This window comes from Marmota marmota, unplaced genomic scaffold, assembly GCF_001458135.2.
Source record: "Marmota marmota marmota unplaced genomic scaffold, marMar, whole genome shotgun sequence".
Classification (NCBI taxonomy): Eukaryota; Metazoa; Chordata; class Mammalia; order Rodentia; family Sciuridae; genus Marmota; species Marmota marmota.
In genome coordinates, this window is record NW_026000137.1 from 5037010 (window position 1) to 5052927 (window position 15918).

Here is a 15918-nt window from a genome sequence, read left to right on the forward strand (position 1 = left end):
TATACTATGATACAAATAATAACATCAAGTGAAAAGTGTGGAGTGTTTTTTTTTTTCCTGGAAATTTAAAGAAAAAGGATAAAGGAGCTTCTGCATGGCTCCTTGGTTCCATGGATCTATGCTTCATAAGGTGACACTGACAGGTTTCAACTGATTGTACATGTGTGGGGTTCGGCCTCCACTGGTCCCAGAACAGGGCTTCTATTTTTTAAGTAAGCAATTTGTGAACAAAAAGAAAGAAAATAGGTTTGCTTCTCATCTCTTTGTTAACTTGCAAGTAAACAGACAACACAATCCTTAATATACTTAAAACCTTGAGGACACATCCTCAGGAGGGAAAATTATCAGGTTGTCACATTCAATTACAGAATTACTTGCCTGTCTTCTCAAATAAATTGAAAGTTGTGCATCATCTGACATTTTTTATAAGAAAATGGTGAGATACTACATACTTATTAGATCTTTCTTTTGGTGTCAAAGCAAGCCTTCATGTTCACCAACCCCTTTACCAGCTCAGCTGGTAGGGGTGGGCCTCATTCAGATTGAGGATAGCTACATTCCTCTTTGAGAACAACATCCACCTCTTTTATTTGAAGATCAGAGAAACACAAAGTCTTTACAAACCACATACAAATAACTTCCCTTTACCATAATGCTTTAAAGATTACAAAGAACTCTTTTTGATTATAGAGTTGAGGAAACTTGTGACTTCTCCACATCTCATACTAGATTCCTAATTCCTTGTCAATTGCTCCTCCCACCACAGAACTCCAAGGAAAAACCTAATTTAAGACAATGACAACCCAAAATTCTTAATTCTACTTCTTGTCATCCTTTGGAACTCACAGATATTTATTTGACTATAAATAATTGTACAAGATTAAAAATTTCCTAATGCATACTTGTTCTGTTGGCCTGACCCCTTCTCCATCATTACATGTACTGTCAGGGCTAGAAGTGTACCTCCATGGTACAGCACTTGCCCAGCATGTATGAGGCCCTGAGTTCAATCCCTGGCACTTGAAAAACAAACAAACAAACAAACAAAAACCTAACATATCTTCAGAAAGAAAAATCCTTCAAAAGATACCTATATATTCATAACTTCCTGGTTTAAGTCCAATCACTGCTATTCTCCATTTTGAGAATTATTGTACAAGTCTAACATTCATTAGCTATAGACAACGACGAAAAAAAAAAAAAAGCTTTTGGTGAAATATATCAAATATATAAAACAAATACCCACTGTAGATGTGACAACTTTCAAAACATGTACTAGATTCCAAAGGAGTAGTCATATCAATGAAATGATGACTTAGTAACACTAGAAGATGTGAAAACTTATTAGTCAAATACAGGAGATTCATAGTGTGAAAATGCTTTAAACTGTATCCATGCATATGATGAGTTAGAATAAAAAAATGGTGCATAGTTTTAAACAAAGCATTTTTGTAAAGTGTGGGCAATTTCCTTATTCTGGATAGCATTCTTAGGGACAACAAAACCTAAGAGTACTCTTGGCTTTGCTTATGCTACATAATTGAGTCATTTTGCTTTCTTTTTTATATATTCAGCAGTATTAAATTACATTATTGCTTTAGTTCCTATGGAAATGGAGCTCAAACATAAATTCTCTGTTACATCAACCAAAGTCTGTCTTCCACTGAAGAAAGCTATCAACCTTAGATTTCTAATATGACTAAATCAATTTCTACCCAATTAAAAGCCTAAATGGCTCTTTCTCTACTCAAGTGCTTATAGACACAAGAGTTCAAAATAGGGGACTAGAGCTGTAGCTCAGTGTCAGAGCATTTGCCTAGCACATGTGAGGCACTGGGTTTGATCCTTAGCACCACATAAAATAAATAAAATAAAGGTATTGTGTCCATCTACAACTAAAAATATTTTTTAAAAGAGTTTAAAACAAGTCACAAAGAAATCTACTTGTTTCCAAAATTTAGTCAATTTTGTCTCAGTTTCACATTTTTTATTAATTATGTGTTAGTTACTCCAGGGCAAGGTCAATATTTCCTAAACCTATGCTAACTGGTACCTTGCGGATACCTTAGAATTACAGATAGTCTACAGATATTTATGGCTAAAGTCTTCAGGGGTTTTAGATTTAGACAGAAACATACAGAAAAATAAAGTTTAATTTTTCAATTTGTGAAAAAATGAAAGTTGTGGTTAGAGCCTGGAAAAGTATCACCATATTTATTACATCTTATTCTTAACCTGCCTCAGGCAAGTAATAGAACAACAGAAAAAGATAAGTAGGTAGCAATTTGCACAAATACCCTGAATGCAGAACTAAATACTGTACTATACACAAGACCTGGTCTGAGTTATTCATTTCCAGGACATTTTAATTTTTTCTATCCATAGTTAATAGTATTAGTAACTTTTTAAATGTGAAAAGTGAATGGTATGCCCCAGCACTATGTGGTAATTTATATAAAATTAACAATTCTTACAGAACAACAATATTTCTTTGTATGTCTTTTTATATGGTTGCCAAAGATGGATTATAAAGTTATGTTGAATAATTTTCTCTGTGGGAATTTTTATTTAATAAAAAAAGTACAGGAGACAATCAGAGATTCCAACTATGCAAATTCCTTCTTTAACTACCTGTGTGATCACCTAATCAGAGTAAATTTTTTTTTTCTCATGCACAAATAACATTTTCACCAAGTGCCAGAACATTCCCCTGGTAGCTACAGTGTAGCCAAATAAATTGTCACTTATGAATGAAAGTTATTAATATAACAACAGTAACAAAGAAAAATAAATTTCCTCAGATAGTATTAGGCAATAAGAGTGTCATAAACAAAGAAAAGTCAATAAACTAATGTAAACAAACATGACAACTTAACATGAAGGAAGTCTGTTTTTGATGGAAAAATTCAATTTCTGTACATATATAATGATAAAAATAACACAATTAAAACTATTTCAATATCATGAAAAATCAAGATCAATGTAGAATAAAAATAAAGTGAACTTGATTTATAATTGCATGTATGAATTCCAGTGATATGAATCAGGGGTTAAACCTTTCAGTTACATGTTCATATTAATCTAATCACATACCTCTGTTCTCGATAGTTTCTTTTCATGAACAAGAAGAGAGAGGGGAAAAACACAAGAATTAGTAACCTATGAAAGCACATTAAACAGAGCACTCAACATAAAAGCTCTGGCATTCATTGAAAGGACTTTGCTAGAAGATTCTGAATTGCAGAGTTAAAATGGGGAATACACATAAAAATTCCACTTTATCATTAGAAAAGATCACACCAATAGACTGGTGACATTTTTGTCAGATAATCTGTCATTTTTAAACAAATAAAGAATCTTTAAAGAGTAACTTTCCACAACATCAATTGTACTACACTGAGTATTAATAATATTCTAATGATTAGTAAAATTCTAATCCTATTTTAAATACAGGATTTCAGACACATATGTTGATTTAAATAATAAAGTTGATGAATCCAGTTGATGACTTGCAAAAATTAATTATATTTTCATAGAAATAATAATCATAATTTATTCCTGTTAGAATACAAACCCCCAACTATAGCTGTTCCTAAGAATTTCAAATAGGAAAATATAAATACACACCAGAACATTTGATTTCATCATGTGTGACAAATGAGTGAGTTAATTCACAGCTGTTATGGATGACCTTTGTAGTTATTACTACTTATTCACTCAAGAATCACGTTGGAAATACCTGCTCAATTTTAGTCTCTTTTTTATTTGACCAAATACTAAAATAAACTTAGGTTTATTTGCCATATGATAAAATAAACTGATCTTAAAAAATTGTTCTGAAGGGTGTAACAGTGCAATACCAGTGAGTTTCAAGAGTTGTTGACTTTCTCTCTTGACATAATTAGAATATATGGAAGACTGAATTATTTGGGATTCCTTCCTCTAAGATCAAGGACAATGTCTAAATGTGAATGTCCTTCCTGGCACCTCCACCCACATTATCAGGATCATAACAGGCACAGGAGGGTAAAAGTGCCCATTTGTTATTAGTTTCAATTTTGAAGACTTTGGGATGGGGGGAATATAAGCCTGGTATCTTTCCATTCAGCATGTTTTGCTTTTTATTCCCTCAAGCTGATTACTTGAGCCATACAGTTCTAGATGAGGATTTCTCATTTCCTATTCCTGCTATTCCCCACCCAGGGCTTCAAGAAAGAGTGGAAAGTTTAACAAGCAGACCTAAAAAATGAAAAAATGAGTTCCCAGACCTTAAATCTGCTTTTGATTTTCAAAGAGAATATATGAAATATCACTTATTAGTTTAATTCCTCTATTAAAATTTCTAAATTCTCATTCTATTTCTAAATGTATTCAAATAAGTTTAGAAACATTAAAGTGTTAATCATTTAGGTTCAAATTACTTATGAGGAGAATACTGTAATATGAACAATATTTATCTTTTTCCTTAATCAACCTGCAAAATGTATGTATTCAGAAGTGTATTTTAAAGAGTAAAATCCCAAATGAAACAAATAGAAAGCAGGTTATTTCAATAAACAGACACAGGTAATTTTATAAGCAAAAGGAAAGTGTTAAAAGTTTCATGTTTTCTGAACAGGAAGTTCTACCAAGATTGGAAAAATGAAATATCCACATGCATCAGTAGGTGGCGGAAAAATCACACCCTCCAGAGCTATCAATTATCCTTTCTATTTTCGTGTGACCAAATGAAATCACTGAGCTGCTTCAAGACAGCAATGCTTGTGATGGCAATTACTTCGCAAGTCCTGCATCAGGGAGGTAGAGGAAACAGTGTGACCTAAGGTGCAGCTTACCCACCTGCAGTTGTAAGGGGATGTCATATGATGAAAAGCTTTCTTTTCAGACATATGATTTTAAAACTTAAAATGTTTTGCTGAAGTTAGAGTGTGCAAATGTAAATGTGCAATATACCAAATGACCTGCACATAAAAAAGGCTCATAAGCATCTGCTATGAACTGGTATGGAGATAAGTGATGCAGATTTAATCAGGGCAGAGCTTACTCCTCTGCTGTGTGCTCCTTCACTATGTCATCCCTGCTACACTCTGCTACACTCTAGTATGCTGTCTGGGCAATTTGTTAATACAGTCTTCTATGAGAGTCTTTCTGTCTTTAATGCCTGCTGCATACAACATTTATCCTGGCTGTAAAGTAACTGTGCTCCCTTTTCAAAGATACTCTTTGAAGGTTTAGAGCTTACAAGCAATTGCCATATAGTCTTTCAAATGTGTTTCCTTTAATTTGATTACACATCTCCATGTTAAATGATAATAATTATAGCAATTACATAATGCTTTCTGTGGGCAAGGTATTGAAAGTTTGATATATATCAACCCACAGAACAAAGATGAATCTATCAAAAATATGGCATAACTTTAAAATTCCAAATATTCTAATCCCATTTTTTTTGACCCAAGTTCAATTCATGCTGAAAAATATGCTGTGAAATGAGATAATGCCAGGAATGCCAAGCCAAAGTGCTAGGGCTTCCAAATGGAGAAAAACCCAAGGCTGGTGGACAGGAACATTGTCATTAGAGATGGACAGAATATGACTTTAAGTTTAAATACTAAAGAGAATTAAAGGTTGGCCATATTTAAGTTTTAACTTACTAAACTTAAATTAGTTTTTGTAGACTAAAGAAAGTTTTCACATCATAAGTATTTAAAGAGGAAACTGAACACATTAAATTTATAAATAAATGCTTGAAGGCATTTACTGAAGAAAATGTTTAAGAGTATCAAATATTCAAAAGCAGTATGACTTTTAACTTTTTAAAATTTATGTATAGAATCAAAAAGTTGTAAGTTAAACTATAAAACTTAAGGAAGAATTAGGCTTTTGATTTTTTTAACATGGAGTTTTCATTTTAACAAATCAAATATCATGACAGTCTTTTTTTCACATAAACACTCATGTACATCACAAAAAGTTGTGCCTCCTTCATAATGGCCCTGAGGACAAGGGGTATCACCTTAGTGAGATGCATGGCTCATTAAGAGATCTGCTGCTTCTGTTCTTTGATAACTGTTATTATTGTGCTGCTCTCTAACTGACTGTCTTGCCTAGATTTTGAGTATGGTTTAAGTAAAGGAAACTTTGTCATTAAAAAGCAAAGAAACCTAGCCTTTGTATTAGACACAATTTAAGTTGATTTTAACTCACTTCAGTGATTTTGAAAAAAAAATATTCAGTACTTTCAGAACAGAAGGGAATTGTCTCAAAATCTAAAAACTGCTAAAATTATTATTACCTCTAACTATGCCAAAGGTTATCATTGATTGTTGAGCAAGACTGTTTTTTCAATGCAAGCGTATTTATCCAATAAGATAAAACTTTCTAGATGTTTTCATTTAATCAATGTGTTTCAAAGTATGTCTTATAGTACTAATACTGAGTCATTTCACTTACTTATAACCCCAGGCAGTTATTCCTAATATGAGGGCCAGCATTAAAATGGTGCCAGCAATTATGCCTATTATGATATTGATGCCAGCAACACCTGGATGGAAAAAAAAAAAAAGAACATCAGTGAGATAAAATTCCTTCAGAACTTCATTCTTCAGATTTGTAATCATCACATTAAGAACACTATTTGTTAAAAAAAAGTAATATTTTCAAAGGAAAGAAAAATCAACCATAAGTCAGCAAGCCATATCAATTCTTTTAAAACGAATTTACACTCCTTTTTAATTCTTGCCCAAGTGCATTTTGCACAGTTGTACTTCCCATGTATTTTTCTGGGAAACCTTATATCATTAAACTAAAAGATGGAAGAAGAATGATACTAAGAAAGTACCCTTTAGGAAGGCATTTTAAGAAATCTGTTCTGTAGGGAGCCATCCATGTGCTATGTGTGGGCTACCGTGCATCGAAGCCCATTGAATAGGAACAGCTGATGTCTGGGAATTTCCAGTGGTCATTTCCTCTATGTAAGACTGCCCAGAGACACTGTGAATTCCTATTCCGCTCTGCCATGTCCCACACAACACCTGAGATGGGTGTGACCAGCCAAGATGCCAATCAATCTGCTGACTGCAAGACATCACAAAGCAAGATTCCACCCTTGAAACCTTATCCCTGCCTTTGATGTACCCCCTTAATAAACCACTGGAGCCATTTTGCCTTGTCTAGTTCCAGCTCCCATGTGAACTAAACCTATCAGGGCTCTGCTTTTGAAAATGTGTTTCTGACTCTTTGTCTTTTGTTCTTCACTAATTATTCTACACTTTAATTTCTCAGGTGGCTTACACCCTCCTCAGCAGGAAGAAGAACCCCCCAACGAGACGCTGACTGTCATCCCCTATAGTGTTCCTTTTGACCCTTATTTCTTTCTCTGAAATTCTAGAAATGTTATTACTTAAATTACTCCATTTTGACAATTAATGCAAGACCCTTGCTGCTCTAAGTTATGTGTGTGATATTTTGTCTCTCAAAGTCAATATAAGCTTCTTAAGGGAGAAAATACATCTACAGGTTTCTATGATCAGTACTCAGGGGTGCAGATGATAGAAGCACTGGCTTGTCACTCCCAATTGGACAACAATGGCTGTGGCATCCTAGGGTAGAAAAACCCAAAGGGAAAAATGGTCTAGTGAGGGGATATTGGTGTCATTGTGGCACAAGAGGGAGGTGGCACCAGGAGGGCAGAGGGAAAGGGGAGCAGAATACAGGGCAGACAAAACTCAGGACTGAGCGATGGCATCATCAGCACCCATCAACAGGCAGGTTGAGATGTGATCCCTAAGGGATAATGGCAGTGAATCCAACCCATAGTCGGTAAGTCCACGTAAAGGACTAAAGGCAGAGAAGGCCCATCCAAGGCCTGGCTCCCACACTGCTAATTATGATTTATACCTCGTTTAATTGTATGCAGGGCTTTCATCCACAGCAGCTTAGACCTTTCCTTGTCTGTTCCTGAGACATCCTTCTAGACAGCAAAGGTTAGTGATCAAGGGTAACTGGAGATTTCAATTTCCCATGGCAGAAAACAGCAGTCTCCCAGTCTGGGAGCCCTCAGGAGTCATGCAGGACAGCAATGCTAGGGCATCAGAGGAGAGTGGACAGCTCCAACCTGCACTGGTCCCCTATAAGAGGGGAGGATGCAGATGCCAGTGCATCTTCTGGGTTACTGGGATTTTCTTATTCCAAGACCTTGCATGTCTGTCCTCACTTCCTTTTCATGAAGGGTTTTAATAGGGACAAATAAACTTAGATGCTAGTCTTGATTATTTCTAAGTAATGGTATGTCTTTTGGTAAGTCACTTAAACCCATGTACTTATAAATATCCTCACCTCTGCATTAACTATGGAAACAAGCTCCACACTACCACTTACTGCTGCTAAGTCTGAGGATCCTAAAATCTTAATCATTCTGTGACTTTCTTTGTTAAAGTCACGCTAGCTAACATTTCCAATCTGTCTAGATGACTAGAAGTAATACATTTCTTAAGTTTCTCATCCTTTGGAGGCAAATGGACTTCAGGATTTGAGCATTATTTTATGCAAAAGAATATGCAATAAAATGGTTTAAAAGAAGACATTTACCTTTAAGGTATGAGTTCTTACAACTATCTGCATTTAATTTCCACTTCTCCACCCAAGCAACCCCAGCTTTAAGAAATGTGCCTCCCTGTTGTTTCTGATCCAAAAACCGCTTTCAGGAAACTTGGCCAACGTATACTTCTAGTTCAGGTTCAAGAAGTGTAGTTAAAGGTTGGTGAGATTTTATAACAATATTAAAAATGAAATTTTAAAAATCAATTCTTAATTTTTCTTTTTCTTATTTATAAAGTGTGTACATATAAAATTCTCCCTTTGCCAGGCACAGTGGTGCACACATGTAATCCCAATGACCTGGCAGTCTGAGGCAGGAGGATCACAAGTTCGAGAACATCCTAAGCAACTTAAAAGGGCCCTGAATAACTTAGTCTAGACCCTGTCTCAAAATAAATAAATAAATAAATAAAAGGGCTGATGATGTGACTCAGTGGTTAGGTGCCTCTGGGTTTAATCCCTGGTACCAAAATAGATAAAATAAATAAATAAATAAAATTCTCCCCTTAAACTATAAGTATTTTCTTCATTTAAAAGAAATGCTAGGGTTTGTTGACAGCCTCAGTTAAGTGGAATACTTGAAAAATTTCTCTGAAGTAGGACATGTTAAGGCTAAGTCATTAAACAAGGTAATACTCAACATGTAAATAATTATAATTTGATAAAAATGATTAGTTTCATAAGGTGGACCCCACTTGTATAGTATAATTCATTATTATGTATATATAATTTATTTTGAGTTATCATAAAATAACTTAAATAGGGCTGGGGTTGTAGCTCAGTGGTAGAGCGCTTGCCTAGCACATATGAGGCCCTGGGTTCAATCCTCAGCACCACATAAAAATGAACAAATAAAAATAAAGTTTAAAAAAGAAAAAATAACTTAGATAAAAATGACCAAAGGGAAGTTCTCTATTTACTTGTGCAAAAAGATGACATAATGACACCAAATTAAATATCTACCATTGCTAGTCTTTGGACCTTCATTGTGAAGTAACAAAGTGCTGCAGTCTGCACCTGTCCAGAGCGTATCACAGACACACTTCAGGTCGTTACTGCACACCTGAAATCCAAAATCAAGCTAGAGTAAGTATCAACTCTCTGGTACAAAGGCATGAAAAATAAACTCTAATTAATTTCTGATAATAATATGCTGAGAATATGATGACACTGAAAAATTATTAATATTTTTTTCCTACTAATAATTATTTTATTTCTCACTTAGACTAACAGCTGGCCCAAAGGGCATAATTTTTAAATGTCAGCAGAAGACTTAATCTTACGTCCAAAAAAAGTCAATGAAATTCCTATTTTGACTTTTATTAACTTGTTATGAGAGAAATTTAAAAACTAAGCAAAAATACAACTATTTGTTATTTATCCAATATGAAGTCTTGCTTTTCTTCCATAAAAGGTTCTTTATGCCAAAATTTTATTATTAACTTTTTAGGAAGCAGAATGAGATAAAGAAAAGACCACAAAGAAGCAGGAAGTCCTGGTATTTATTTTGCAGTGGTCTGAGAATAAAGCTTCACAAGGTTATAACCCTGTCAGCTCAACCCAAATTATAGAAGCCAGCTGCCGCAGGCCCATGGGAACTAAGAACTCTCACAAAGTAGAAAGATTCACATAAAAATGACAGCAACCACTAAATCATAGGAAAATAATCTCTTCATTTATCCATCTCAGAAAGAGAATCTACACTTAGATTCTATTATTCAAATCAACTGGATGTATTGAGAAGAAGGAAAGAACTAAGTAGGTTTAACTGAGAGGCAGGTTTCACTGCACAGGTATTTCTGCCTTATCCAATCTAATATTGCAGAAGACAACATACATCCACATCTACATGTGACTAAGATTAATAATTATGCAGGAATAAAAAAAATTTAGGCTTAAAGTCAAAAGGCCTGGACCCAAGTCCCCGTTTCACTACTGTCTTACCAAGGGTCCTTAACCAGGTCACCTGGATCTCTAAGCATCAGTTTCCGTATCATATGACAGTACCAGTGATACAGTGACAAGAACAGACAGCGATACCAGTGTACAGTGATTATAATAAATGGCACAGCTGACACCCATTGAGTACTCACCATGTCCTGGGCACTGTTTTAAGTTCCTTACAAGTATTAATTCACTGTTCTTCACAACAATCCTATACAGTAGGAACCATTATCATTCCCATTTTATAGAGGAAGAAATCGAGCCACAGAGAAGCTATATCGTTTACCCAATGTCACCCAGCTAGTAAGAAGCAGAGCTGGGATTCTAAACCATCTGATTGCAAGCCCACATACACAATTATAAGATGTATAGTACATAAAAATATTGTCTATACTCCATTTTAATTTTTGTCATAGAGAGTGGAATTACTCTAAGTTAAAGTTATCTGGGATATATCACTTCTGTATTATGCATAATTGTTGTAAATTATGTGGATGTTATTTACGATCTGATTTATTTGTGTCTGTCACTCTTTTACTAAAATTAATTAAACCAGTGGTTAATAGAACTGTTTGGTCTCTGCATTTTGTATCCCAAATTTTAAGATAAAGAAGATATGAAAATTTATTTTGCATAATCAAAAATAATTCCATTATTTTTCCATTGTCCCCTCCAAAAAGTATTTTTCTCTAAAATCCTGTTTATAATTAAGGAAAGAGGATTTAACAGATCCCCTTATAGCAGCAGAACTACTTACTATGTGTCTTCCCTTTCTAATGTGCCAAAGGAATTCCTATCCTTTGTCAAAGAGTGATGATTACATTACTTCCCTAAGAAAATTCTTGGCATCTCTCTCAGGAATATTACATGTAATACCAAGACTGAAGACTTAAAATTACAAAACATAATCTTTCCCTCACCTAGATAATACAATCAATTCAAGCAAAGAACTGAGAACAAGAATAAAAAGAAAATCATATCACATGCTAAAAGACAAAGAACCAAAATTTTTGTTAGCATAGAAATTTGGTACTAATAGAGGGCAAATACTTAACTTATAAACTTATTTACATAGGAGCTATATTATCTGGTAATAACTGAAAGAACAAAATAAAGTCTTTTAAACACCATTCTTGCTCTCTATCTATGAGAAACGTTTCCCTATTCTTTTATAGTTCCTCAGTTGGTACTAACAGTGGTAGCCACAGCAGTTATTTATGGTCTGTTCTGATAGGTCAATGCCCAGATCACACCAGTACTTAAATATTGTGGCCATAGTCTCTCCTTTTTATTCTTCTTTTTAAAAAAAAAAAAAATCCTATTCCAGTTTGTTAAAATTTATTTCCTAGTTCACTTGTACAAAAAAAATTGGCATTATACTATATGAAATCCCATTAACATGAGAAAGAAGATATAAGAACTTGGTTAGGAAGTTTATCCTCTTTCTTATTCCCAAACTCTCTCAGAGTACACAATAAAAATTATTCAAATGCCTATGATCAAATGCGTGTTCATATACCAACTACAAACATGGATAATCATGTTTCCATAATTTTGGAAAAAGCATTTTACGATCATGTCTATTTCTGCTATGTAAAAGAAATGAATAGTTCCCCATGGCAAAGATGCTGAATACTTACTCCATTTCCTGAACAAACAGTGCCTTCTTTACCACTTAAGCAAGTACTAAAGTTGAAGGAAGCCACAGGAAGACACCTGTGTTCCAAGCACATCATTTGAGGACCACAGGGTGTCCCATCCTCCACATAGCCAAGATCTACATCTTCTTCAAGCTTAACATGCCCACCACTAAAAATAAATGGGGAGCAAAAAGAAAATGGGATTCTATTAATTCACATTCATCTTGACAATATACTCAAAAACTGGCGATATTGTTTCTTTTATTTTCTACTTAATTTTTTTAAATTGAGTGATATAATTTCTTCTATTTTCTACTATTTAATAAAAGCACGTAGTATAAGCATGTCAACATCTAAAGGGAGAAAACAATTGAATCTTTTAATTTTTCAGATACATTTACATAGCTTAGGATTTAAACATACCAGCCTGAATTGAAACAGTTTTACTATTTTGCCTTGGTTATCATGTAAAACCAATAAGTTCACTATTACTAGATTTGAAATAATAAATAGGTTTCATGATACAGTAATGTCAAGAGTAAAACATTTCTTTGCCTGTACTACTTTTTATTTTTCCTTAGATTGATTTTTTCATTTGCTTAATGTTTCTTTGCCTACTTTTCTAAGAATTTACCATCAATTAGTTCAAAACTAATCCAATGTCTCTCTGCCAAAGTCTCCACAGAAGATGTATCTGATCTTTCTTTAGAAATCTCCCCTTGAGTTTCTGACCTGCTCCTATCTGTTCTGATTGTCCCCATGTACCTGGCATAGAGCTATAAATCCAGGATTCCCCAAACTATCAATTTGAGGATCTCCATATCTCTCTCTCCCTCCCTCCATACCCACTCTCCCCCTGTTTCCTATACCTAATACCTTACTCCTGTGTTTTGGTGGAGCGCCATTTCCAGTATCTTTCTGAGAAAGAGTATTGAATAGTACACTTTGGAAAATTTTGCAAATCTAAAAATGTCATTATTTTCTACTCTTACACCAGATTTGACATTTTGTTATAAAATTCCAACTTGCAAATAATTTTCTCCGTTGTCTTCTGACTCTCAGGGTTTCTGTTGATAAAAGTCTTAAGTCATTTTAAGTGTTAAGCTTTCAAGATTTCCTCCTTTGTGGAAACTTCTGGTATTCTTTGCTTCACTCCAAGGTTCTAAAATTTCATAAGGATATGTTTAGATGTGCCTCTAATTACACCCACTGTACCTGATACCCAGTGAGGCTGTTAAAATGGAAATATAAGCCCTTCAGTTCTAGAGTTACACATTGACAATTCCCTCCCTTCTGTGCTCTTTATTATTTCTATTTTAATTTTATGGGTTTTCCCTCTATGCTCCCTTTTTTGCCTTTTTTGAATACTTTTAGGGAGATAATAACAATTACTGAGTTTCACTTTCACCATTATATTTTTATATTTTAATTTCAACAGCATTTTTTCTTCTCTGAATATTCCCCCACATTTTTTTTTAAAGGCAATACCCTATTTCCTTGCTAAATGATAGAAATCTTGTTTCTTTCATAAATATTAATAAGTAATTTTCTTTTCCCCCCAATTTTTTCATGTGGAGAACTTTCTTCCTATGTCTGATAGTCTGCTCATATCTGAATTGGGGAACCAAATAGATTATTGGAAATTTAGGGCATTCTGACTGAGCATCACTGAGATTAGACTACTTCCACACAACCTTGATATCAATATTCCCAGTTAGAAACCTTGACTCTTATTCTCTGTAAGTACAAAGCCCAAATCAACTCTTAGCTGAGTTGAAGAAATAATCAGTATATCTATTTCACATACATTCATTCATCTATCGTATTTCACCCCTTTCTTCCAAATTCCTTTTCTCCCTCTTCCAAAGGTGGATGTTACTACCAATTTCTAAGTCTTCTGGGAAGTGACACTATATCTTTGATTGGGTCTCAGTTTTCCCCATTATTGAGAAACTCATTTTTCTTAGTTCCTGTAAGTTGTCTGCCATACAGACATTTGCTTTACTTGTTCCAAAATTGCATTGTTGCTGTTTCCCTTCCTTTTCTCTGCCTTCTAGTGGACATATAAGCTCTTTAAAAAAAAGACCCCCTTAGAATCCTTTTAGCAGGAATTCAGAAGGGAGCAAAAGCATTTGGATATATTTAACAAGCTGATTTTACCCAGAAGTCATGATTCACTTTCCTTCGTAGAAAGAAATGCAAGCTAAACCCTGCTTTATTTTACTGACCAACTAAACACATTCCTAGCAACCACATAATATTCTACATTCAACTAATTCTTACCTTCCCTTTATCTCTTTTCTGTTTGAATTTACTCAATCACCTTCATGGATTAGACTCTATTTGGCTTTACTAACAGGCACGTGAACTGAAAACATACACCTAAGCTGCATTCCTAGGAAGTAAGATGAGTAATGTTCTCACGGAGTGGTTAGTTACCTGCAGTTTAATGTTCTTCCCTGTTGCACAACCAAAGTGGATGTGATTTCACCATCGAGTTCTCCAAGCCTTGGGATATTGCCAATGTTGGTACACAAAAGGTAACCACAAAGCACATCCCTGTGTTGAGAGAGTACCAATTATTTACTTTACTTCTTTCCCCAAAGATATAACAAACCTTGCACAGTTGGAATGATAATCTTGTCTTATTTTAGGATTTGTTTTCCATCAACAATATTGCTTACTCATATGCAAAGCAAAATAAAATAAGCCCAAATTAGTTTCCCTCCTGCTTTAAAAAGTGTCTTCTCTGAAATTCTTGTTGGTGAATCAAAATTCCAATTGTTTCTTTTACTGCTCTTTGGTTCAAGTGTTTATCTATGGAAAATTATCTATCAAATAGACTTCTTTTACATCAGAATCTCTTTGCTTGTAACACATCACTGCATATAATAGACTTTTTTTTAGTATTTATAAGTTAAGGAATAACCTTAGGACAAGTATATTTTAGAATATAGACATTTCTGCCACCTAACTCCCAGAATCAAAGTAGTAGTTAAATATTTTACATGTAGTTTATAGATTTTCAGGCACAAAGGCTCACCAGTGCATCTTTAAAATATTTCAGAGGCTGAAGGATTGCATGTTTGAGGCCAGCCTTGGCAACTTAGTGAGGCCCTGTCTAAAAATTAAAACAAAATAAAAAGGACTGGGGATGTTCAGTGGTAAAGAGTCCCTGGATTTAATTCTAAGTATTGAAGGAAAGAAACAATTAACTGAAATATTTCAGTAGTTCTCCTATTATCACATATGATTATAATTTAACGTATATGATATTTTCACTGGTATTAAATACTATGATATGTATTCTTTACATCTAACATATTTTAGTTATTGGTAGAGATAATAATAAAATATATTCTAGTAAATATCTGTGAAGATTTACTAGCAGTCAAGCCAGACGAAACATGGAAATATCAGACTTCATCAAACAGACAAAAATTAAGATCCATATTTATCACAATGTTTTAATTCAGTTTTTGAAAATAACTTTTAAAATTATATCATTATTTTACTCTTTTTTTAATTTTTTATTGTTGGTTGTTCAAAACATTACAAATTTCTCGATATATCATATTTCACACTTTGATTCAAGTGGGTTATGAACTCCCATTTTTGCCCCATATACAGATTGCAGAATTACATCAGCTACACATCCATTGATTTACATATTGCCATACTAGTGTCTGTTGTGTTCTGCTGCCTTTCCTATCCTCTACTATCCCCCCTCCCCTCC

General features: G+C 34.1%; 1 protein-coding gene across 5 annotated transcripts in view; it reads right to left on the reverse strand.

Moving 5' to 3' along the window:
* Window positions 1–15918, reverse strand: part of Adam22 (ADAM metallopeptidase domain 22) — a 186389-nt gene that overhangs the window by 23822 nt on the left and 146649 nt on the right. For 3 of the 5 annotated variants that reach the window (XM_048785446.1, XM_048785445.1, XM_048785444.1), the window contains 5 exons: window positions 14622–14741; window positions 12183–12351; window positions 9562–9661; window positions 6454–6544; window positions 3094–3111 (listed from right to left, as the gene is read on the reverse strand). In XM_048785446.1, coding sequence (XP_048641403.1) covers window positions 3094–3111; window positions 6454–6544; window positions 9562–9661; window positions 12183–12351; window positions 14622–14741 — 498 coding nt within the window. The remainder of the gene's footprint in view (window positions 1–3093; window positions 3112–6453; window positions 6545–9561; window positions 9662–12182; window positions 12352–14621; window positions 14742–15918) is intronic. The other 2 variants (XM_048785447.1, XM_048785448.1) reach the window with 1 other exon arrangement.